The sequence below is a fragment of the Lithobates pipiens genome, unplaced genomic scaffold, assembly GCF_037356315.1.
Source record: "Lithobates pipiens isolate NorthernLeopardFrog02 unplaced genomic scaffold, aLitPip1_a1.2 Scaffold_19, whole genome shotgun sequence".
Classification (NCBI taxonomy): Eukaryota; Metazoa; Chordata; class Amphibia; order Anura; family Ranidae; genus Lithobates; species Lithobates pipiens.
Genome location: NW_027507764.1, coordinates 36,807,522 through 36,833,939, shown reverse-complemented (window position 1 = coordinate 36,833,939; position 26,418 = coordinate 36,807,522). Strand labels below are relative to the sequence as shown.

The 26,418-nt window shown below is 39.5% G+C and overlaps 1 protein-coding gene across 2 annotated transcripts in view; it reads left to right on the top strand.

Moving 5' to 3' along the window:
- VIPR1 (vasoactive intestinal peptide receptor 1) overlaps positions 1-24,683 on the top strand; it is a 440,205-nt gene extending 415,522 nt beyond the window's left edge. For both annotated transcript variants that reach the window (XM_077490661.1, XM_077490660.1), the window contains exons 11-13: positions 6,581-6,710; positions 17,673-17,714; positions 23,780-24,683. In XM_077490661.1, the coding sequence (XP_077346787.1) occupies positions 6,581-6,710; positions 17,673-17,714; positions 23,780-23,974 (367 nt within the window). In that variant the 3' untranslated portion in view covers positions 23,975-24,683. The remainder of the gene's footprint in view (positions 1-6,580; positions 6,711-17,672; positions 17,715-23,779) is intronic.
- The last annotated feature ends 1,735 nt before the right edge of the window (positions 24,684-26,418 follow it).

The window sequence follows — 26,418 nt, the reverse complement described above, 5'->3', positions numbered from 1 at the left end:
ACGGGAAATGTTCGATGATAGGCTGTTGGCGGAAAATCCGACCATGTGTACGCTCCATCGGACAACTGTTGTCGAATTTTTCACGGACAAATGTTGGATGGCAGGTTTTAAAATTGTCAAATGTCTGTCGGATTTTCCGAGCGTGTGTACACAAGTCCGACGGACAAAAGTCCAAAGTACAAAAAAAGCATGCTCGGAAGCAAGGGCGAGCCAGAAGCGGTCGGTCTTGTAAACTAGCGTTCGTAATGAAGAATTAACATTTGCGACGTGGCAAATTCTGAAATCTCAAAATACAGCGCACAATTCTCTTCTTCTTTAATGGGATAATAACGAAGCTGCTTTGCTGGTGATACTGATGGAGTTATTGCAAACTAGTTTTCAAAGGCTTTGTTTTCTAGTGATATTAAAAATAATATTATTATGCTTTTTTGGGGGGGAAAGTTACCACAACACCATTATCCCATAGTTTTTAAGATCAAAGATACAACTATGTTGGTGTCTCTTGTCAATTTTACATTGTATTTTTTTTATGTAACTGCCACTCCCACACTGTCATTTGAAGTAAAACACACAGCTAAGTATTATTCTCCCAAAATTTTTTTATTGTGAGTTAAAAAAAAAAGAAAACCAAAATAAAATTAGACATGCTATCTGCCAATAGAACTTAACCAAAAAAAAGCATTCTATGCATCCAAAAATATAGAAAATATACCAAATCAAATCATTATTATTCAACCAAAAAATAATGTCAAATCAACAACTCCAAGGCCAATAATAAAGAACACGTTATCGCCTCCAATTTCGCAACACGTCTGGTTGACGAACGACCGTTCAGAAGCCAACTGAAATGCGTGAACTGAAAAGTGCGAAATGAAAAAGGCAAATCAACACTCGACAAACTTCTACTAACACAAAATTAGCAGAAGGAGCCCAAAGGGTGGCGCTAAAGAGCTGAAAAACAACGTAGTACGTCACTACGTTCGTATTTGTTGGCTGACAATTCTTTGCCTTTGTACGCAAGACAAGTTTGGGCCAAAGTCCACGGTTTTGTTGGCCAACAATCCGATCGTGTGTACGAGGCTTAAGTCTATCCAGGATGTGCTGGTCCTGGCTGGAGAATCGTGAAAACTGGCCAATCAACTTCCAGGTTGTTTTGTCAAAGCGTAATTGAACACGCTGAAGTTAGAACCTGATTGGCTACCATGCACAGCTGCACTACATTTTGCACTCTCCAGTTTTAGTAAATCAACCCCTATATCTGATGTTGGTCCACTAGCACCACAAATTATTTTAAAGTTAAATAAAAAAATAAAAAAACTGGAAAGTGGTTTGGGTAGCAAAGACGAGGCTTGCTCCAAACTTTGATGAAATACCTCCAGCCACGAAACGGGTAACCTAGGAGGTAATATTAGACAAGTATCTATTTTTTTGACAGTTTCATTATTCCTTTATCAATAATTATAGGAGTGCGATCTGTGCAATTCAATTCCGTGTCTGGATTCAGATGAAGTCGAAGGATGTAATTAATTGCTCTGCTGCTCCTTAATGTTTTTGGCTACAGTTGTAATAAAAGAAAATCAGCCTTTCTCTGTGTTAATTAAGTAGATTGGATTACGTATCTCAGAGGACTAAGTAACATCATTGGCAATAATTCTTTGTATCCAACCATAGATCTGATCCTTCAGCATCAGGAAAGCAATCAAATTTAAAGAGAACGTGTGTTTTACCCGGGCAAAGTCCAAACGCAATATTCCCCATGCACACGTTTCACACCAAGTGTTCCTCAAATGGGTCCCAAAGCTTTATTTACATGGTCCACATACGGCAGCGGTTCAGAGCCAAGCAGGGCCCCTTCGTTGTCACTTGCCTGATGAAGTGGCCCTATGTGGCTCTGAAACGTTGCCGTATGTGGACCATCTGAATAAAGATCCTTGGTGTGCTGATGACATTTCTTCACTCTTACCCAGGAAAAGGCTTCACTTAATTACCGCCCCCCCCCCCCCCCACCCTTTTCTCCCATGTTGCTTGTACCAAAATCTTTGAGGGCCACTTTGCAACAGAATGCGCTGTGGGAAACCCGTGTTCTCTGTTTGTTTCCTGCATCGTGTTAAAAAATGTGCTGCAGCGGCAGTGGGTGTTGATAATTTAATAGCACCCCAAATTCAGTTTACCCACACAGGTGAACCACCAAAGTACCATGCAATGCGGTTGCAGTGAGTTTCCAAAAGTAGTGCATGCATCACTTTTGGGGCGATGCAATTTTAAATTCTGCAAATCACAGAACTACATGTAAAGCTCATAGGAACATGCAGCGCGTTTCTGTGTGATTCCCAGTTTGAACCGGCCCTCAAAGAGATCACATCACAGCAGAATGTTCTCACGCAAGACCCTTTCATCAGGGGTGTGTACAACCCCCGTCCAGCTGCCTTTGCAGCTCAAGGGGGATAGTTGGGTGGGGGGGGCCTAGTTCTGGCTAAAAATGAGCCCCCAACCTCAAGTGTAAACTAGCCCTAAGGCATTTGACAGGCAATGAAGAGGTGATCAGTTACCTCCGCACCTTTTTTTTTTTAACTCTGTAATTGACTCTGTAATTGTCACACCACCATTTAACCAGCTATGTTCATGACCCCCAAAAAAATCAGGAAATTAAAGCGGGAGTCCGCCGGGAGTTCCGCCGTTTTTTTTTTTTAAAAGCCAGCAGCTACAAATACTGCAACTGCTGACTTTTAAAATAGTGACACTTACCCCCGCGATGTCGGCACCCGAAGCCGATCTCTCGATCGTCTCTCGGGTGCTGCCGCCGCCATCTTGGGTATGGGAATCAGGAAGTGGAGCCTTTCGGCTTCATTTCCCGCTTCCCTACTGCGCATGCGCGAGTCCCGCTGCGCAATAAGGATGGTCCCCGCTGTCTCTGGGATCCGTGTGTTTCCCAGCAGGCAGCGGGGGACTTTCGGAAAGGGGCGTAGATTCTGCGGAAAGGGGCGTACCTTCTGCAGAATCTACGCCGGATGTGGGTGCAGATACCTGTACTGTACAGGTACCTGCACCCCCCTCCCCCCTGAAAGGTGCCAATTGTGGCACCGGAGGGGGGGAGGATTCCAAGGAGCAGAAGGTCCACTTTAGGGTGGACCTCCGCTATAAGGATTTAAGTTGCTGTTGCTTTTTTTGTTGACTGCTGATTAGATCTACATTATATAGCCAAAGGTTTGTCAACACTAAATTATCATTCCTATATGAGTTTGTTGTTCCCATCCCAAAGACATGGCCATTGATATGAAGTTGGCTCTCCTTTGTGGCTATATCAGACTCAAGTCTTCTGGGAGGGCCTCCTGCAAGATTGTAGAGTGTTTAAGTGGTAATTTGTGCAAAAATAACATTTGTTAGATCAATTACTGATGTTGGATAAGAAGATTTGATCCCAATTGGTATTTTGTTGCACCCTACAGGTGTTCAGTAGGGTTGGGGATAGGTACTAATGTTGGATGAGATCTGGCAAACAACTGGCATTCTATTACACCCTAAAGATGCTCAGTAGGATTGAGGTCAGATGATGTTGTTGGATGAGAAAACTTGACTCACAATTCGCATTCCATTACTCCCCAAAGGTGTCGAGGTCAGGGCTCTGTGGAGGACAATTGAGTTTCCTCCAAACTGGTCATACCATGTCTTTATGGAGCTGGTTTTGTACACAGGGGCACAGCATGTTGGAACAGAAAATGGCCTTCATCAAAAGGTTGGAAGAGCACAGCTGTTCATGTCTAAAATGTCTTTGTATTCTGTAGCAATAACAGTAGTCATCATTAGGAACACCTGAACTCATTTGGAAGAAGGTCCACATACATTTGACCATATAGTGTATTTAGGTTTTTAGTGTTAAGAGTTAGTTAAAGCAGCTCACAGTTTATCCCTCTGGGATTCCAATGAGAGGTGTTCTTATTTCACCGGTCAGCACACCTACACCAGCTTTTAAAGAAGGTCGCTCACTTAGCCCATTTTACTTCTTGTTCAGTTTTCTATTTAGTATTGTAGACCTAGCCAGAAGGTGACTCGGCCCACCAGACCCTGTTACTGGAACATCACATTCGACTTATCCTTTAAATGCAATTTATTTCTGAGGCCAGAGGAGGGTCATAATTAACCTTCAAGCAGAAAGGTCTTCTGCCAAATATGTATCACCCTCCTAGTGTAGGCTGCTAGGCAATTTTAGCTTTAGGTCCTTCTGTAATCAAGGGAGCAGTTGTTTGGTCTGGATTGTTTGGTCTGTCTTGTTCAGTGTCTCACAGGCTGGGAGTTTGATTTCTTCCCCCTGCCTCTGGAAGAAGCTTCCAGAATTTAGGGTGGGAGTTTTAAATCAACCAGCCTGCGTAATTATTAGGGTCTAGCTAATCCTTCGAGTGCAAGTGTTCAGAAGGGGGTTGGAGAGCAGATAAATAGTTTGAGACATTGGAGAGCTGGGTTCCCTCTCTCCAGGAAGATTTCAGAGGTGCAGGGGCTACTGCTGCCAGGTAGCCCATGGACTGAATAGCTATTCTAGGAAGCCTCAGAGGTGCTAGAATCAAAGGCTCAAATGGACTTTGCTCAGAGCGGAGCGCAGAAAAACACCACAATGGATCAAGCCCTGAAAGGTGCCAACATACTTACTGGGTTGTGTCCTAAATATACTCCCACCCCCATATTAACACTATTCTATCTACCCTGTTAAAGAAAAGATGTCTATACTTCTTCTGAAGCTGCTCTGGTCCGGTCACATGATCGGCTTCCAGCGTCGGCTTAAGTGTAGAGGCGTTCCATAGGCTTACTATGGGGCATCCATTGACAGCTGTCCCTCCACTACATTGCAGCCAGCGCTGGAAGCCTGTCATGTGACCGGACTGGAACAGCTTCAGAATAGTTAAGGATGCACATCTTTACTTTTGAAGGGTATAGGCTTAGAATGGGGGTTAGAGTACATTTAGCCTCCATTAGGATATGACTGCGATATCACCTTAAGTTGATCCACGTGTGCTGGACGCTACACTGGGTACCAATAGTTGCACGCTGGCACAGGGTAACCAGATGCCCAAAGAATTGCCCCATGGTCCTCCATTGCAGGGCATTGGACCGTTCACTATTAGCCACTACTTCTTCTGCTAGAAAGAATGCCCTCTGTTCACTATCTACAGCTGAGCCCCAATCCCTATTCTGTTACGAGATTTTGCAGCAAAAAATCTGAAGACAACCCTTAGCCCTTGTACGCACGGTCGGAGAATCCGACGGAATGTGTCCTATCGGACCGTGTTGTCGGATAATCCGACTGTGTGTGGTATGCATTGGACTGATTATGTCGGAATATCCGTCGGACCCAATTTTCCAACTTGTTGGAAATATTTTCCGACCAACTGGTTCGATCGGACATACTCCGATCATGTGTAGAGAATTTTGATCGGACCAAGTGCCACGCATGCTCAGATCAAATTCCTACATCAAAGCTATTGGCTACTAGCCTGAACGTAGTCCCATCGTAACGAAATTACGTCATCACGTTCTGAATGATCGCATTTTTCGACAACTTAGTCCGACCGTGTGTATGCAACAGTTTCGGACAAGATCCGACGGACAAAATCCGACGGATTTGGTTGTCGAAATCTCTGACCGTGTGTACAGGGGCTTAGACTGCTTTTTGGAGCCGGAGTGAATGGACTGTTTCTTGGGTAGCTGGTAGCGTCTGCACTGTTTGGGAGATAACAAACCAAAAGGTCCGTGCCCCCACCTATAACTGGCCTTCATAGCAAGGAGCACATGGAAGGGCAAACACATGAAAAACAAAGACAGAGCATACCATAGCTGAACTCACCAACCAGTCTGCTAACTGACCAAATTAACCTGTCCAACAGTCTGCGTTAAAAACAGGGGTTTAGTTAGCACACATTTGCAAATGCATGTATAAGCTGCAAGGCCTCTTCACGGTACCCTGTGTATGCTTGCAGTCCTAAAGCTAATGAATTTGTTTGTAAGCGTCTCCACAATGGAAGCACATGCATTAAATGGATAGATGAGGGGCAGGTGGACCTGGAGGGAGCCCAATGTGTTGGAGATAACCAGCCAAATTTAGTGGCCCCTGCTGGGGTGGTGCTATATATAACTGAAGATGAAAAACCCCTTTAACCAGATGGCACATGGCCTAACTTAGTTTGACAACTCCACCAGACATTTGCATTTTCTCAAGGCATTTGAAATGTTCCTCCTCTCTCATGTTCATGCATATCGCCTCCCTATAAATCTCAGTTGTTGACATCAGCCATAATCACTCTGGAAAAATGGGTGATTTTCTAAAAAGCATTCTATTTTGGAATTGGCTAAATTATCACTTCATAAGAAGAAAATGGTTTTGTTCCCTGAGAAGATAATGGTTAATATTCTGTTGTAAACAGAAAATAACACAGCTGTCATTCCAAGGCTTGGAGACCTATTTTACGCCTCGGGTGTACCGGCAATTACGGTGAAGAGTGTGGTGTAGATATAATGTGACTGTAATGCCTCTACCTGGTTTCCGTGACTCCAGTGACTGCCTCATGATGTGACACAAATTCTCTTTCTGCAGGAGGCTGGCGAAGTCAACTCTTCTGCTAATTCCCCTCTTCGGAGTTCATTATATTATGTTCGCCTTCTTCCCCGACAACTTTAAGGTGGAAGTCAAGCTAGTCTTCGAGCTCATTCTTGGATCCTTCCAGGTAAGAATGCAGGGATGGTGACCCTCAAGCTTATAGATGTCTCTTTAAGGTAGAAAGGGACACTGTTATTATTGTTACATTTGTTTTTAGGGCTTCTTCACACCAGCCTGGTTGAACTGCATTGGGGGCGACGTTGCCCAAAGTAGTCCCAACGTATACACACAGGCAATGTCCTATTGCTTAGTTTCCCAACAAAGCAAAATGATCATGTTGCATTGTTGTGCAATGTGTTTCAATGCTGGTGTATAATCCTTCAAAGAAAAAGTCTAGCTCAGGGTTTCTCAAGTAGGGTTCCTCCAGAGGTTACTAGGGGTTCCAAGAGCAATGAGCAGTTTCTGCCTCTCAGATAAGTTCTCACTTACAATATTTATCTTTTTAGCTATCTGTAAGGGGGTAATTCATCCGAATTAAAACAGAGGGATAGGGTGCGCTATGGAATCTGTTATACAGAGAGTATGTAGTGTAATATAGGTAAGAGCAGCCTCTATTATGTTTCCATCCAGATGGATGGAACAGTAAAATAGGTGAAAGAAGGAGAATAGATGTGGCGCTATACATTATTAAACTCACTAAAAAATATAAAATGTAATATAATATAAAATAAAATTGTACAAATTTTCCAGCTTGCTGGCTAGTATTTAAAACCAGCGAGAAACCTTGATGGACTGTATAGTAAAATCAATAGTAAAATCAATAAATAATAAAGTGCTGGGGGTTAATCCTTATTAAATAGTGAATGCAAAGTGAATATAAATTTTCCAGCCTGCTAGTTAGTAAATGCAATAAAACTGTACGGTCCACTCAAATTAGGTAAAGGTGAATAGATAAATATTTAAATAAATAATTAGTGAAACTATCATGAATCAATCAATACTCAATAGTGAAAACTACTAAAATTGCTTGTGACTGTGATTGTAGCACAACCAAATGAATGGACACAAGGGGAACAATCAAAACTATATAAACGTGAATACTGGTGGGATGGTGGGTGTAAACACACTGTGTCAAATCTCAAAACATGCCAAAAATACCACAATATAAAAATAGAAAAAATAGAAAATTAAATACAGATAAGAAATAAAAAATAGAAGATTAAAAAATTTAGTCCAGAAAGTAAAAAGTAAAAAAATCTTGCGGTGACAAGTCTAATGTGAAAGTCCAATTGAATAAAGTTTAAAATTAATATTTAAACATGAAACGAATATTTGGTGGTGAAAAAGGTAAGTGAAGAAAGTGACTTCGATATTCGTTCGCAGTGAACGTTTGCAGTGAACGTTTATGGATTTTGCTCTCACCAGAGATATGACCCCGTCCGGGGTGGATCAGCCTCCACAGTATAAGCCACTGTGTCGCTTCTTGGGCTGTCTCTGCTATGCTGCTGGGGAGATCCTTCGTTCTTCCGTGGGGATGTTGTACCTCGTTTACATGTGATAGAAAAGAGGACTGCCCATGGTGTAGTATGTTTGAAACTCAGTTTATTTGAAACAACCTTAAAAATACTCACATTTAGTACGAAAAAAACACGTATTGTATTAAAAGCGTTCGGAACATCCACTCGGCTGACACGCCGTTTGTGCTGAAGGTGTACGTATCTGGCCACGCCCTACGCATTTCGTCATTCAGACGTCATTTTAATACAATACGTGTTTTTTTCGTACTAAATGTGAGTATTTTTAAGGTTGTTTCAAATAAACTGAGTTTCAAACATACTACACCATGGGCAGTCCTCTTTTCTATCACATGTAAACGAGGTACAACATCCCCACGGAAGAACGAAGGATCTCCCCAGCAGCATAGCAGAGACAGCCCAAGAAGCGACACAGTGGCTTATACTGTGGAGGCTGATCCACCCCGGACGGGGTCATATCTCTGGTGAGAGCAAAATCCATAAACGTTCACTGCAAACGTTCACTGCAAACGTTCACTGCGAACGAATATCGAAGTCACTTTCTTCACTTACCTTTTTCACCACCAAATAATCGTTTCATGTTTAAATATTAATTTTAAACTTTATTCAATTGGACTTTCACATTAGACTTGTCACCGCAAGATTTTTTTACTTTTTACTTTCTGGACTAAATTTTTTAATCTTCTATTTTTTATTTCTTATCTGTATTTAATTTTCTATTTTTTCTATTTTTATATTGTGGTATTTTTGGCATGTTTTGAGATTTGACACAGTGTGTTTACACCCACCATCCCACCAGTATTCACGTTTATATAGTTTTGATTGTTCCCCTTGTGTCTATTAATTTGGTTGTGCTACAATCACAGTCACAAGCAATTTTAGTAGTTTTCACTATTGAGTATTGATTGATTCATGATAGTTTCACTAATTATTTATTTAAATATTTATCTATTCACCTTTACCTAATTTGAGTGGACCGTACAGTTTTATTGCATTTACTAACTAGCAGGCTGGAAAATTTATATTCACTTTGCATTCACTATTTAATAAGGATTAACCCCCAGCACTTTATTATTTATTGATTTTACTATTGATTTTACTATACAGTCCATCAAGGTTTCTCGTTGGTTTTAAATACTAGCCAGCAAGCTGGAAAATTTGTACAATTTTATTTTATATTATATTACATTTTATATTTTTTAGTGAGTTTAATTCATCCGAATGACCACAAGTATGAGGGGCATTTTTCCCACTGACCATCACATTAATGTACAATGAGTAGTACAAATAGTAATTTTCAGCATGGGTTCCATGAGACCAGAAAGTTATTTCAGGGTTGAAAAGGTATTGAAAAGTTTCTTTTGTTGTGTTGAAATGTTTGTGAAAGGCTGGTCTAATTGAAACTGATACATGCACACCAGTGGGTTAAATAAGCTTCCACTCATTATGAGGCACAAGTCAACCCTTTCATTAATCCCCGCTCCTCCCCACAACGGAACCCAAGTTTGCCATACTTCCCTTGCTAGATGTTGCTGTTATCAAAGATTAACACCCACTCCAATTTTGTCTTTACTAAACAGGGCCCACTTAAAGTTAACAACTAAAAATATTGGCTAGTGTAATGCCGCGTACATACGAGCGGATTTTCCGTCGGAAAAAGCTTGGATGTTTTTTTTTCCGACGGAATTCCGCTCAAGCTTGGCTTGCATACACACGTGTCATACAAAAGTTCCCTGAACTTTCAACCACCAAGAATGCGGTGACGTACAACACTACGACGAGCCGAGAAAACGAAGTTCAATGCTTCTGAGCATGCATTGAGTTGTTTCCGAGCACGCGTAGGAATTTTCTAGTCGGAATTTGTACAGATGATCGGAATTTCCGATCGGAACTTTTTCCGACCGAAAAATTGAGAAGCCGCTCTAAATCTTTTGCTTGCGGGAATTCAGCCAGCAAAAGTCTGATGGAGCCTACACACAGTCGCATTTTCCAACCAAAAACTCTCATCGGTCTTTTGCTGGCCGAATTTCTGATCGTGTGTACGGGGCATTAGTCTTTATAGTCACTGTGTTGCTGGGGGGAAAGCACTTGCCGCGTCACCCTGTGTAGGTAATTCAGTAAACCTCTGGGTTTCTGGTTTCACCTACACAGGGTGTCAGTGTGAACTCGTTCCCCCAAGCAGTGCACTCTCTGCTCAGCACCCCTGCCCAGCCTGGTACAGCCCCTCCCTCCCTGCCCTGCTTAACCGTGCTCATACACACAATGTGGGGGCAGGCCATACTCTGAGCTGCCGGTTGAAAGCGGTGGGCTTGTATGTGAATCTGAGAGTCAGAGGGCCCCTGAGTTTCCTCTTTTACATACAAGTCCACAGGGAGCATCTTGACATGCGGTAAATGGGATGTGGTAGTGTGTGTGTGTGTGTGTGTGTGTGTGTGTGTATATATATATATATATATATATATATATATATATATATATACACTGTATATACACACACACATGTGTTTGAGCTTTGAGGTGCACACACCTATGTTGTGGATACTGAGAGAGGGGTGACATGAGAACAGCCTCCAACACTTGCTGGTTGCGGAGTAGCCCAGTAGTAATACAAGGACTGCAGCATACATGCATTGTATACTAAGCATAGACTCTCTAGATCTCTGTAAATCCCATATTCAGCCCTATGTAGCCATCGTTACTTTTCACTGCAACACACTGCATGCCTCTCATTAACCCTTATCTGGGCTATACTTCTTTATGAAGTTCTAAAGGTGAGTGGTATGTTTTAGGAAAGCCCAATGCCGGGGGTTATTATTGTAGTCACTGATGCCAGTATTTGGGGTAATTTTTGCAGTCACAGTGAACACCGTTGGGGGGGTTTTGATTGTAGTCACTGACATCAATATCGGAGGTTATTATTATAATCACTAATGTTGGAGGCTGGGGGTTATTATTGTAGTCACTGATACTAATGTTTGGGTTTGTACTGTATTCACTGACACCAATGCTTGGGGGCTATTATTGCAGTAAATTACATCAGTATTGGGGATTAAGATTACAGTAACTGACAACATTGCTGTGGGGGTTATTATTATTGTCCCTGACACCAATGTTGGGGGTTATTATTGTAGTCACAGACATTAATGTTGGAGGTTATTATTATAGTCACTAACACTAATGTTGGAGGTTATTATTATAGTCACATACACTTAATATCGGGGGTTATTATTATAGTCACAGACACTAATGTTGGGGGTTATTATTGTAGTCACTGGCACTAATGTTGGGGTTTGTACTGTATTCACTGACACCAATACTTGGTGGTTATTATTGCAGTCAATAACATCAATATTTAGGGTTAATATTACAGTAACTGACATCAATGTTGGGGGTTATTATTATAGTCACTAACACTAATATCGGGGGTTATTATTATAGTCACTAACACTAATGTTGGAGGTTATTATTATAGTCACTAACACTAATGTTGGAGGTTATTATTATAGTCACATACACTTAATATCGGGGGTTATTATTATAGTCCCTGACACCAATGTTGGGGGTTATTATTATAGTCACAGACACTAATGTTGGGGGTTATTATTGTAGTCACTGGCACTAATGTTGGGGTTTGTACTGTGTTCACTGACACCAATACTTGGTGGTTATTATTGCAGTCAATAACATCAATATTTAGGGTTAATATTAAAGTAACTGACATCAATGTTGGGGGTTATTATTATAGTCACTAACACTAATGTTGGAGGTTATTATTATAGTCACATACACTAATGTTGGAGGTTATTATTATAGTCACATACACTAATATCGGGGGTTATTATTATAGTCCCTGACACCAATGTTGGGGGTTATTATTATAGTCACAAACACTAATGTTGGGGTTTGTACTGTATTCACTGACACCAATGCTTGGTGGTTATTATTATAGTCACATACACTAATGTTGGAGGTTATTATTATAGTCACATACACTAATGTTGGGGGTCATTATTATAGTCATATACACTAATATCGGGGGTTATTATTATAGTCACTGACACCAATATTCTGGTATTCACTGACACCAATGCTGGGGGGTTATTATTGAGGTCAGTAACATCAATATTGGGAGTTAATATTATAGTCACTGACACCAATGTTGGGGGTTATTATTATAGTCAATAACACTAATGTTGGGGGATATTATTATAGTCACTAACATTTATGTTGGGGGTTATTATAGTCACTGACACCAATGTTGGGGGTTATTATTCTAGTCACTGACACTAATGTTGGGGGTTATTATTGCAGTCAATGACATCAATATTGGGGGTTATTACAGTAACTTACACCAATGTTGGGGGTTATAATTGCAGTCAATGGCATCAATATTTTGGGTTAACATTACAGACACTATCAGTAATGCTGTGGGGGTAATTATTGTAGTCACTGACACTAGTGTAGGGGGTTATTATTATAGTCACTGACACCATTGCTGGGGTTTGTTTATGGGTTCATCATCAATATTGCGGGTATTTAGCAAAACTCAAAAGAAATTAAATAAATTAAAAAATTATTATTATTATTATTATTTTTTTATGTGGGTTGTGCACAGCAGATGCAGATACCAAAACAGAGGTCCTTGAGACCAGCGCGCTCGATCTTGTGTTAAAGCACATTCTCCTGCATTGGAGTTGGGCGCTCTGGAGCTGTCATTATAAATAAAATACAAGTTCCATTTACGCTTCCGTTATCTTCAAAGCTAAGCAGAATATTTCTTCCTGAGCTGCAGCCAGCTCCGGGTTTTCTCTTAATTGGCAGAAGAAGATCCGGTAAGCTCATAAACGTGACCCTTCAGGCTGATATTAGCCTAATATCAGAAGATGGTGATGTTTTTGATTGACGTGCGACTGTCCTAATTGGCTGAGGGGTCGGAGTGAAACCCCAAACAGACCCCTTAGAAATGAAGTCGTTCTTTATCTGCTACAACACGGATTATCACTTGAGTTGCAGATGCAACAATAAACAACGTATCGGGTCTGAACAAGATTTCCATAGAGTACAGGAAGATTGGGAGTTCATGCAATGTATACAATTATTGTGCATGATGCTAATCAATAGCGCTATTGAATTTGAGTATTTCACAGCTTTTTCCAACGGGCAACTCTTAGCCCTTGTACACATGGTCGGACGTTCCGACAACAAAATCCGTAGAATTTTGTCAGACGAATTTTGTCCGAAATTGGTGTTGCATACACACGGTCGGACAAAGTTGTCCGAAAATCTGATCGTACATAACGTGATGACGTTATTTCGTTACGACGGGACTACGTTGCGGCTAGTAGCCAATAGCTTTGGTCTAGGAATTTGATCTGAGCATGCGTGGCACTTTATCCGATCGGAATTCTCTACAAACGATCGGACAAAGTCCGATCGGATCATGTTGTTGGAAAATTTTATAGCCCAGCTCTAAAACTTTGTCGGTTGGGTATTCCGACGGAAACAGTCTGATGGAGCCCACACACGGTCGGATTATCCGACAACACGGCCCGATCTGACATTTTCCGTCGGAGTGTCCGACCGTGAATACAAGGGCTTAAAGAGACCCAAAGAAGAAGCCCACCTTTCCCTAAACGCCTTGTATTTACCACTCCAAAAATGTCTTCTTTATCTGTAGCTGCAAAATCCCTGGTACTTCTGGGTATGGGAAGCATGTGACCTCTTCCCATAATGCAGTGCTCAAGCCTAGCGCTGACATCACCGCTGCCTTTAAGCTCCAACTCCATCCACCGCTGCAACTGCAATGGGAATGGCATGGGAATGCTGGAGTTTGGCCTCAGATAGTTGCACCATGTGTGTTTTTTTTTTTTCTTACCCACTTGCCAACCGCCGCACGCCGATATACGCACAGTGGCAGCGGTGGGCAAATGTGCGTACCTGTACATCCCCTTTAAAAACCAGGAATAGCAGGCGCGCGCCCGCCGCGTACAGCTTAACCGCGCCCGCGGGGCCAGCGGACAATGAGTCTCCCCGCGATCGTGTCACAGAGCCTCAGAAAGGGAATTCCCTATGTGAACAAGGCATTTCCCCGTTCTGCCTTGTGTCATGACCGAGATCACGGCTTCCTGTCATCTAGAGCAGTGATCGCTGTCATGTGAGGTGTAGCCCCCCCCCCCCACAGTTAGAATCACTCCCTAGGACACACTTAACCCCTGCACTGCCACCTGGTGGTTAACCCCTTCACTGCCAGTGTCATTTACACAGGAATCAGGGCATTTGTATAGCACTGATTGTTGTATAAATGGCAATGGTCCCAAAAGTGAATCAAAAATATCTGATGTGTCCCCATAATGTCGCAGTCACAATAAAAAAAATCGCTGATCGCCGCCATTACTAGTAAAAAAAAAATATTGTTAATAAAAATGCAATAAAACGATCCCCTATTTTGTAAATGCTATAACTTTTTGCGCAAACCAATCAATAATCGCTTATTGCAATTTTTTTTTTACCAAAAAATATGTAGAAGAATACGTATTGGCCTAAACTGAGGGAAAAAAAAAATGTATATATATTTTTGGGGGATATTTATTATAGCAAAAGTACAAAATAATGTATTTTTTTTCAAAATTGTTGCTCTTTTTTTGTTTATACCACAAAAAAATAAAAACCACAGTGGTGATCAAATACCACCAAAAGAAAGCTCTATTTGTGGGGAAAAAAAGGACGTCAATTTAGTTTGGGAGCCACGTCGCACGACCGCGCAATTGTCAGTTAAATCGATGCAGTGCTGAATCGCAAAAAGTGCTCCGGTCTTTGGCCAGCAAAATGGTCCAGGGCTGAAAGCGGTTAAAAAAACAAACACGTCATAGTTCCCTCCTCTGCGCAGTTGGTTTTGCACAAAGTGGCCCCCGATCCCCCTCTTCTGATATCCCTCAGCGGCGCTCCTGGCTCCTCCTCTTCTCGGGTGCCGCTCTCCCTCGGGGCACTCATGTGGGCGCGCTCCTGTCTCCTGCTGCTGCGTCCATTGATACTAACAGCAGGACTCGGCCTCGCCCCTCCCCCCCCCCCCCGTCTCCTGCATCATTGCATTTGATTGACAGCGGCAGGACTCAGTGGAGGGAGATTTCTGCAGCATATTTGGCAAGTACAGAAATCACAGAATATATAAAATATGCAAAGTGGTTGGAGGGAAGCTTCAGAATGGCAAATATGTTTTTATTACAAATTATGTGAACAGACTGCAGTTTAAGATAGAAGCTGATTGGCTACCGTGCGCAGCTGCATCAGATTCTGAGTGCTCAGGTTTTAGGAAATCTCCCCCGATGGGGGTTGATTTACTAAAGGCAAACAGACTGTGCACTCTGCAAGGGCAGTTGCTCCGGAGTCTAGTAAGGCTGGGTTCACGTGTATGCGAATTGGAGGCGTTTTAAACCGCGTCCAATTCACAATGACTTGTGATTGGCTCTCAGTGGAAGTGGTTCACACATATCCGAGACGGCTGCGATTACAAACAGAGTCATGTGCGTTTTTTGGTCCTGGTTCAGGTGCGAAATCAGGAAAACGTGCACCTGAATCGCATCAGAACCAGTGAAAAGAAACGCACCGGAAACCCCAGACTGCCACCCGCAGCCGCACATATGTGAACCGGGCCTAAATGAGGGGAAGCTTTGCTGACTTCCATCATCCAATCATGTGCAAGAAAAATGCTTTTTTTTTTTCCCTTGCACGTGATTGGGTACTCTTTGAAAAGTTTTATATAATTTACTAAGCTTTGGAGCAACTACAGTTTGCCTTTACTAAATCGACCCCTACGGGTCACGTAGCTCTTGTAGGGGCTCCTGTATCATAAACATCTTCTCTATATGAGGTAGACGTGTGCAATTCGTTTAGTTCCGAATTCGTTTTTTAAGGAATTTCGACTAATTCGTAAATTTGAAATTTCGTAAATTTGAAATTTCGTAAATTTGAAATTTTGTAAATTTGAAATTTTGTAAATTTTAAATTTTGTAAATTTGAAATTTCGTAAATTCCGGAAATTTGAAATTTCAGAAATTCCAAAATACAAAAAAAAATGAAAATACCGAAAATTCAGAAGAACAAAAAAGAAAATAAGAACGAAAATTCAAAAACCCGAAAATTCAAAAATCTGAAATAATAACTAATAACTTAACTATTACTAACTATTAAATTATAAGTATTGAAATTTCCTTTTAAATTTGGCTGTTAGTGAACGTAATGAATACGAATTTATCTGATGTTAAGAATTCTCTGTAATAAGGAATGCCGTATCTAAACGAATGGAACAAAGAATTAAAAATGAATTCATAATAAATAACAATAATAATAACTTTCTATTATTATTTATTATTAATCAGTTCCAATCTATTTGCTTAGATGCAGCATTCGTAACTTCAGATTTTGTATTTGTTACGTTCACTAACAGCCAAATTTGAAAGGTAATTTCAATACCTACAATTTAATAGTTATTATTAGTAAGTTATTAACCACTTCAGCTCCGGACGATTTTACCCCCTTCCTTTGCCAGAGCACTTTTTGCGATTCGGCACTGCTTCACTTTAAATGACATTTGCGCGGTCGTGCGACATTGTACCCAAACAAAATTGACGTAATTTTTTCCCACAAATAGAGCTTTTTTTTTGGAGGTATTTGATCACCTCTGCGGTTTTTATTTTTTGCGCTATAAACAAAAGAAGAGCAAAAATTTTGAAAAAAAACACAATATTTTTTACTTTTTGCTATAATAAATATCCCATTTAAAAAAAAAAAACGAATTTTTCCCTCAGTTTAGGCCGATACGTATTCTTCTACATATTTTTGGTAAAACAAATCGCAATAAGTTTGCTTTGCGCAAAAGTTATAGCGTCTACAAAATAGGGGATATATTTATGTTTTTTTTTTTTTTAATAGTAATGGCGGCGATCTGCGATTTTTTTTTTTTCCGTGACTGCGACATTGTGACGGACATATCAGACACTTTTGACACATTTTTGGGACCATTCACATTTACACAGCGATCGGTGCTATAAAATTGCACTGATTACTGTGTAAATGTGACTGGCAGGGAAGGGGTTAACACCAGGGGGCACTGCAGGGGTTAATATGTTCCCTATGGGAATGATTCTAACTGTGGGGGGGGGGGGGTACTCAGAAGGGGAGGAGACCAATCGGTGTTCCTCTGTATACACAGATCCACGGTCCTGCTGTGTTCCCGGGCAAACGGGGGTGCCGGGTGGACAGCGCGCGCCCCCTAGGCGGTCGGGAATGGGAGGGCGTCATATGACCCCCACCCAGGATCGGGGGCATATGACTATGGGTGGGTAGGGAAGTGGTTAATTAGAATTTTTGGGTTTCTGAATCTTTGGATTTCAGGATTTTCGAATTCCGAATTTTTGAATTTTCAGAAATTTACGCATTTTTGAATTTAAAATTAAAAATAAAGGAAATGTATCATAAAAAAGCAATGTATGTATCTTTGTTCTTTGACGAAGTACAGTGTCCATCCTCATCGTGTTTAATCCTGCTTTTTTTTTCAGGGCTTTGTAGTGGCAGTTCTGTATTGCTTCCTGAATGGAGAGGTAATGGAAATTCTGTTTATAAAACTACAAAAAAATTAAATAAACGTTTAAAGTGTGTCTAAACTATAAAATGCAATTTATTGCGGCTTAGCAGTCCTTTAAATGTGGTGTCGTCTTTTTGTTTAGTTTTTTCCATTATTTTTTACCTGATGATCCTGCCAATAATAACATAATAACATACTTCCTGTCCTAAGGTCACAACGCTTACTCACTGTGGTTTATCTATTAGACATGTGCAATGCGTTTCGTTCCAAATTAGTTTTTGACCGATTTTCAACAAATTCGTTAATTATGAAATATCCAAGTTAACAAAAACCTGAATTTTTTCGGAATTAATAAATTTGAATATTCATACATTTTAATATTGGAAAAATCGTAAATTTAGAAAATTCAGAAATCTGTAAATTTATAAATGCGAAAAATTCATAAATTAAAAAAAATGTGTTAATTCATAAATTCGAAAATTAGTAAATTCGAAAAATTTGGAAATTTGTCAATTCAAAAAATATATAAATTCGTAAATTTGAAAATTTGTAAATTTGAACATTTGTAAATTTGAAAAAATTAGTAAATTTAAAAATTTGTAAATTTGAAAATTCCTAAATTCTGAAATTCAAAAACCCGAAAATCTGAAATAACTATTACTAATTATTAGATTATAGGTATTGGAATTTCCTTGAAAATTTTTTGTTAGTGAACGTAACGAATACGAATTTATCCAAAATAAATAATGCTGCATCTAATTAAATGGAATATAACAAATTAATAATAATAAATAATAATAATGAAAAGTTTCACTAACAGCCACTATTGAAATTAAATTTCAATACCTATAATTTAAAAGTTAGTAATAGTTATTATTATTAGCGAGTTATAAGAATACAAATTGATCAAAAGTTATGAATTATCCAAAATAATGAATGCTGTATCTAAACAAATGGAACATAATTAATTAATAATAATAAATAACAATAATAATAATCCAAAAATAAGAAAGAAAATTTGAAAGAATAACTAACTAAAAATAACTATTAAATTATAGGTATTGGAATTTCTTTTCAAATTTGGCTGTTAGTGAATGTAACGAATACAAATTATCCAAAATAACAAATGCCATATCTAAACGAATGAAACGTAATGAATTAATAATAATAAATAACAACAATAATAATAATAATCCAAAAATAAGAAAGAAAATCTGAAAATTCAAAAGAATAACTAGCTAAAAATAACTATTAAATTGTAGGTATTGGAATTTCCTTTCAAATTTGGCTGTTAGCGAACGTAACGGATACGGATTTATCCAAAGTTACGAATTATCCGAAATAACGAATGCATCTAAACAAATGGAATGTAACAAATTAATGATAATAAATAACAATAATAATAAATACATTTTCTTATTATTCTTTATTATTAATTTGTTCTGTTCCATTCGTTTAGATTTGGCATTTGTTATTTCGGATAATTCGTAGCTTCAGATAAATTCGTACTCCTTACGTTCTCGAACAGCCAAATTTGAAAGGAAATTCCAATACCTATAATTTAATAGTTATCATTAGTTAGTTTTTCACATTTTTGGATTGTCTTTCTTATTTTCGGGTTTTTGAATTTACGAATTTTCGAATTTGCAAATTACGATCATAACGAATGACATGAAAAAATGTTTTTTTTTAAAAAGGAATAAAACAAAAGCAAACTAATTTTTCGGCAGTGCATATGTCTATTATCTATGGAGGAGCGGTGTTGTCATGCTAAGACAGGAGGTGTATGAATATGAAATGTAAACATGTATATGAAAAACACATCCCAAGCATCCTTTTAGACATGCATGCTCCCTGGGTGGTGTAGATATTAGCTGTGCAATCTGCTGACGAGTTACTTGATTACAAAACGCCTGGTAGCCACAAACAACATAGATGGTACCTTTCTTCACCAACTCCGGATCGCAGGTAGGGGACTTGTTACACCTTCTGGATGTAAGTGGCACACCATGCATGGCGTTTATATTCACTCTCCATAAAGAGGACCTGCTTTGTGTTCAATATATGGATTCCTTGGAACCTCACACACAATTGATGGGTTTTCCCATAGACCACAGCTCATCTGGTTACCCATGCCACTTGAAGACCAGGCTTTTTCTGGCACTTTTTGTTTACAAGTTTAAATCGGTAATTATTGCTAGAAAATTGCTTATAACTCCCCAAGCATTATACATTTTTTTTTTTTAAGCAGAGGCCCTAGGGAATAAAATTGCAATTGTTGCAATTTTTCATGTCACACGGTATTTGCGCAGCGGTTTTGCAAACTATATTTTTTGGGAAAAAAAATTATTTTAATGAATAAGAAAAAAATAATAAAACAATATTTAACACTTTTTTTTATATAATATGAGAGATGATGTTATGCCGAGTAAATAGATACCTAACATGTCATTCTTTAAAATTCTGTATGCTTATGGAATTGCAACAAATTACGGTACTTAAAAAACTCCATAGGCGACACTTTATAAAATGTACAGGATAGCTGTTGAGAGTTACAGAGGAGGTCTAGCACTAGAATTATTGCTCTCGCTTTAATGTTCGTGGCGATACCTCACATGTGTGGTTCGAATACCATTTACATATGCGTGTGCGTTCGTTTCTGTGCACAAGCACAGAGAGATGGGGCGCTTTAAATTGTTGGTTTTTTTTTTTATTAATATTTATTTTAAGTTTTTTTTATATTTACACTGTCCCTTTTTTTTAATCACTTTTATTCCTATTACAAGGAATGTAAACATCACTTGTAATATAAATAAGGATGACAGGTCCTCTTTATGGAGAGATACAGTGCCTTGCGAAAGTATTCGGCCCCCTTGAACTTTTCAACCTTTTGCCACATTTCAGGCTTCAAACATAAAGATATAAAATTTAAATTTTTTGTGAAGAATCACCAAGAAGTGGGACACAATTGTGAAGTGGAACGAAATCTATTGGATATTTTAAACTTTTTTAGCAAATAAAAAACTGAAAAGTGGTGCGTGCAAAATTATTCGGCCCCTTTACTTTCAGTGCAGCAAACTCACTCCAGAAGTTCAGCGAGGATCTCTGAATGATCCAATGTTGTCCTAAATGACTGATGGTGATAAATAGAATCCACCTGTGTGTAATCAAGTCTCTGTATAAATGCACCTGCTCTGTGATAGTCTCAGGGTTCTGTTGAAAGCGCAGAGAGCATCATGAAGACCAAGGAACACACCAGTCAGGTCCGTAATACTGTTGTGGAGAAGTTTAAAGCCAGATTTGGATACAAAAAGATTTCCCAAGCTTTAAACATCCCAAGGAGCACTGTGCAAGCGATCATTTTGAAATGGAAGGAGTATCAGACCACTGCAAATCTACCAAGACCTGGCCGTCCCTCTAAACTTTCAGCTCAGACAAGGAGAAGACTGATCAGAGATGCAGCCAAGAGGCCCATGATCACTCTGGATGAACTGCAGAGAACTACAGCTGAGGTGGGAGAGTCTGTCCATAGGACAACAATCAGTCGTACACTGCACAAATCTGGCCTTTATGGAAGAGTGGCAAGAAGAAAGCCATTTCTCAAAGATATCCATAAAAAGTCTCGTCTAAAGTTTGCCACAAGCCACCTGGGAGACACACCAAACATGTGGAAGAAGGTGCTCTGGTCAGATGAAACCAAAATCAAACATTTTGCCCACAATGCAAAACGATATGTTTGGCGTAAAAGCAACACAGCTCATCACCCTCAACACACCATCCCCACTGTCAAACATGGTGGTGGCAGCATCATGGTTTGGGCCTGCTTTTCTTCAGCAGGGACAGGGAAGATGGTTAAAATTGAGGGGGAAGATGGATGCAGCCAAATACAGGACCATTCTGGGTGAAAACCTGTTGGAGTCTGCAAAAGACCTGAAACTGGGACAGAGATTTATCTTCCAACAAGACAATGATCCCAAACATACAGCAAAATCTACAAAGGAATGGTTCACAAATAAACGTATCCAGGTGTTGGAATGGCCAAGTCAAAGTCCAAACCTGAATCCAATCGAGAATCTGTGGAAAGAGCTGAAAACTGCTGTTCACAAACGCTCTCCATCCAACCTCACTGAGCTCGAGCTGTTTTGCAAGGAAGAATGGGCAAGAATTTCAGTCTCTCGATGTGCAAAACTGATAGAGACATACCCCAAGCGACTTGCAGCTGTAATCGCAGCAAAAGGTGGCTCTACAAAGTATTAACGCAAGGGGGCCGAATCATTTTGCACGCCCCACTTTTAATTTTTTTATTAATTAAAAAAGTTTCAAAAATCCAATAGATTTCGTTCCACTTCACAATTGTGTCCCACTTGTTGGTGATTCTTCACAAAAAATAAAAATTTTATATCTTTATGTTTGAAGCCTGAAATGTGGCAAAAGGTTAAAAAGTTCAAGGGGGCCGAATACTTTCGCAAGGCACTGTATGTGGTCAAAAAGACCCCAAATCTCTTCTTCACCTTTTAAAAGCAAAAGATAAAAAAAAAAGAAAAAAGTTTTTTGGATCTTTATAATAAAAAAAAAAATTTCTTCCAGCCTGGATCAAAAATGACACCACGGTTTCGCTCCGGTCCTCCAAGGTCATAGAGCAGGGGTCTCAAACTGGCGGCCCTCCAGCTGTTGCAAAACTACAAATCCCATCATGCCTCTGCCTGGGGGAGTCACGCTTGTAACTGTCAGCCTTGCAATGCCTCATGGGACTTGTAGTTTTGCAACAGCTGTAGGGCCGCCATTTTGAGACCCTTGCCATAGAGTCTATCGAAGAGTTCTAAATCTTTAAACGCCTATGGGAGCAGCCAGCCGCACCATCGGACCCAATGGAAATAGTGAGCCCGAGAAACATTGGCGAGCAACAGGAGATGACGTCGTTAACCCCCCCCCCCCGTGCTAGCGTGCAAAGGCGAACGCATGCGTCGGTCCTGCACACGCACGTGCGCAAACCACGATTGTCCCACATATGTGAAATATCACCGTGGACGCCAGATCGTGGGCAGTAGTTCTAGCACTAGACCTCCTCTGTACATCTAAAGCGGTAACCTGTAAAGGCTTTTAAATCGTCGCCTATGGATAACAACATTTACGTCGTTTGTCGCCGTCGTGCATGACATGTTTGGTATCTATTTCTTCGGCGTGACATCATCTTTTATATTTTGCAAAAAAATGGGGTCATGTATTGCGTTTTTGTGCATTAAAATTGAAAAAGAAAAAACGATTTTTTCACAAAACTTGCGTTTGAAAAACTGCTGCGCAAATACCATGTGACATAAAAATAAATTGCAAAACCCACCAATATATTCTCTAGTGCCTCTGCGTAAAAAACAAAAATTATATAATTATATATATAATTATATATATATATATATATATACACACACACACACACACACAAACACACACACACACACACACACACACACACACACACACACACACACACATATAAAACATTTTTGGGGTTCTAACTAATTTTCTAGCAAAAAAAAATTCGATTTTCACATGTTAACAAAAAATGCCTGGTCTTCAAGTGGTTAAAGTGGGAAGATTAAAGAGTAAGTCCACCCTAAGTCTAAAATCCAAAGACATCCATTTTCTAACCCTAATCTATCTAGCCCTGTACTCGGTACACTTACACTTTTTGAAGCCAATCCGGTCTCCAGCGGCGGAAGCTCTGCAGGAGGACACAGCCAACAATGGCTGTGAAATAAATGGGATGTGACATCACCCATAGACTTACTATAGGGCGTCCGTTGTCGGCTGTGTCCTCTGAACCCGCCTCCACATCGAAGCCGCAGATGGATTGACTTAAAAAAGAAAGGTATGTATGCTGATTTCTTCTTTACAGAGCTAGATAGGTTAGTGTTAGATCATTGATGTCTGTAAATGCAGGGATTTTAGTGTTAGGGTGGACTTCTACTTCACTCTGTACCTCTTTTAATACAAGAAAAGTCCAGAAACTCAAGAAACAAAAGTCTTATGTAACGATGGCATTAGCTGATAATACCTTTGTTTTTTCTCTTTATAATACCATAGGTTCAAGCTGAGTTAAAAAGGAAATGGAGACGGTGGAATCTCGAGAGGTTCATGGGAAAGGACATGAAGTATCACCACCCATCACTAGGTGGCAGCAACGGAACCAACTTCAGCACCCAAATTTCCATGTTGACCAAATGCAGTCCAAAGACGAGGAGATGTTCCAGTTTCCAAGCGGAGTTTTCCTTGGTCTGAAGCTTGAAAAGTCAGGATGGAACTTGCGGGCAAGACGTTGTGCCCAAAGGTGTTGTCTCCACCACGGAGCCAAGTTAGCGGATGGAAATGTGAGCGCTCATTGTTTCGGAATTGCACTTTATGGAGTTGCGTGACTTGCGTCTTAAACCCTTTTGAGTCCCTGGGGCAAAGGGAACTTTTTTTTTTCCCCAAAATAATTCATTAGAAGACTTCGGACTCGCCTTTATACTGGAATGTCTTTTTTTTTTTTTTTTGAGCAAGTCTTCGAAAACAAGGAAGCTTTTAACAAAAAAAAAAATATATTTATTAAATATTCAAAATTGATTACAGGATAAGGAAGGACATTTACACAAAGAAACTTTTATGGGTGTCGCAGATTGACACAGAAATGAGCGCTGCGCCCATTCAACATAAGCTAGAAAGGCAGCGTTTATTGTCTATGTACAAATCGTGCTGTTTTTAGTCATTTCAGAACCAGATGCGATGCTGGGTTTTCAGGGTGCTTTTTGTGTTAAAAAAAAAAGAAAAGAGAAGAAAAAACTTTATATAGTGGTAAGTAAATCGAAGTGTAGCTTCAAAGTGAAATAATGCACAAAAAAGGGGTTGAAACAAATATTTTTGTCCCTTTTTTAGGTCTAATTTTTCATCCAAAACGTTTCTCCACTCGTATTATAGAATCCATATTATATTCAGACTTTTTTTTTTTTTTTTTTTTTTTAAACTACCATTTAATTTAATTTTTATTTTTATTGAAGTACTCGCAGTTTCACTCTTGTGCCAAGATTTAAAAGAAAAGGTATAAAATGATAAAGTATTTTACAGTAGCTAAAAAAAAAACAAAAAAAAAAACACAAGAATTTATTTTAGGATAAAAAGGATAAGCTTCTCTTAAAAAAAAAAAAAAAAAAAAAATTACTTAAGTTTATTTAACAAATGTTCTTAAATGCCAAACAACTTGGAAATAGATTAGAAATTTTATGTAATATATATATATATATATATATATATACATATATATATACATATATATATATATATATATTGGGAGTTATTTTAGAGTGTTATTTAGTATATGCTCATGTAAAAGTTTTTGTTAAAATCAGTAAAGTGGAATGCCAATCAATAGCTGCTTTTTGGGTACAGTGGGGAAGGTTTAGCACCTGTGTCATATCTTTCCTGTGGTCCATGTTGGAAGACTGGTACAGGAAGCTGGGGGGGTAATCTCACCTAACTGGAAAACAGAGAGAAATAAAAACAGACAGAGGTTCTGACCATTCCCCACCCTATTCAACACAAAACAAGTTTGGCTAAGGTCCCTCTTTGATAGGTTTAGTGTGTGGGGGCAATTATGCAAATATTCAGTAATGCCATATGAAGAAATGAATGTTGGTGTGCCAAAATATCATTAGGTACTAGTTAGGTACTAGTAGTTTTTTTTTCTTTCAATGTAGTAGTTGTAGGTTGTGCTATGGTACTATAAAAGCCTGAGACATTACCATCTTTACATATACATACATACATTATATATATATATATATATATATATATATATATATATATATATATATATATATACACATAAACTTTAACGGTATCTCAGTCTTAGTCCGTAGGGTTCAATATTGAGTTGGCCCATGGGAATGGGAATGTTTCTTCCAGAAGCACATTTTCGTGATGGTCAGGCACTGATGACGTTTTGGCACTCAGTCTCCGCTTTAATTCATCCCAAATGTGTTCTGTTGGGTTCAGGTCAGGCCAGTCAAGTTCCTCCACCCCAAACTTGCTCATCCATGTCTTTATGGACCTTGCTTCATGCACTGGTGTGCAGTCATGTTGGAACAGGAAGGGGCCATCCCCCAAACTGTTGCCACAAAGTTGGGAGCATGAAATTGTCCAAAATGTCTTGGTATACTGACGCTTTAAGAGTTATCTTCACTGGAACTAAGGAGCCAAGCCCAAGCCCTGGAAAAAAAAAACACACCATAATCCCCCCTCCACGATATGACTTGGACCAGTGCATAAAGCAAGGTCCATAAGGACACGTATGAGCGAGTTTGGGATGGAGGAACTTGACTAGCCTGCACAGAGTCTTGACCTCAAGCCAATAGAACATCTTTGGGATGAATTTGAGAGGAGACAGTGAGACAGGCCTTCTAACCCAATATCAGTGCCTGACCTCACAAATGCACTTCTGTAAGTATGGTCAAACATTCCCATAGACACACTCCTAAACCTTGTGGACAGCCTTATCAGAAAAGTTGAAGCTTTTATAGCTGCAAAGGGTGGGTCAACTCAATTTTGAGCCCTATGGACTATGACTGAGAAGCCATTAAAGTTCATGAGCGTGTAAAGGCAGACGTCCCAATACATTTGACAATAAAGTGTATATAGAATAACCCCTTGCAAGATAAATATAGTGGCTTGTCCACTGCCTCCTACCCAAG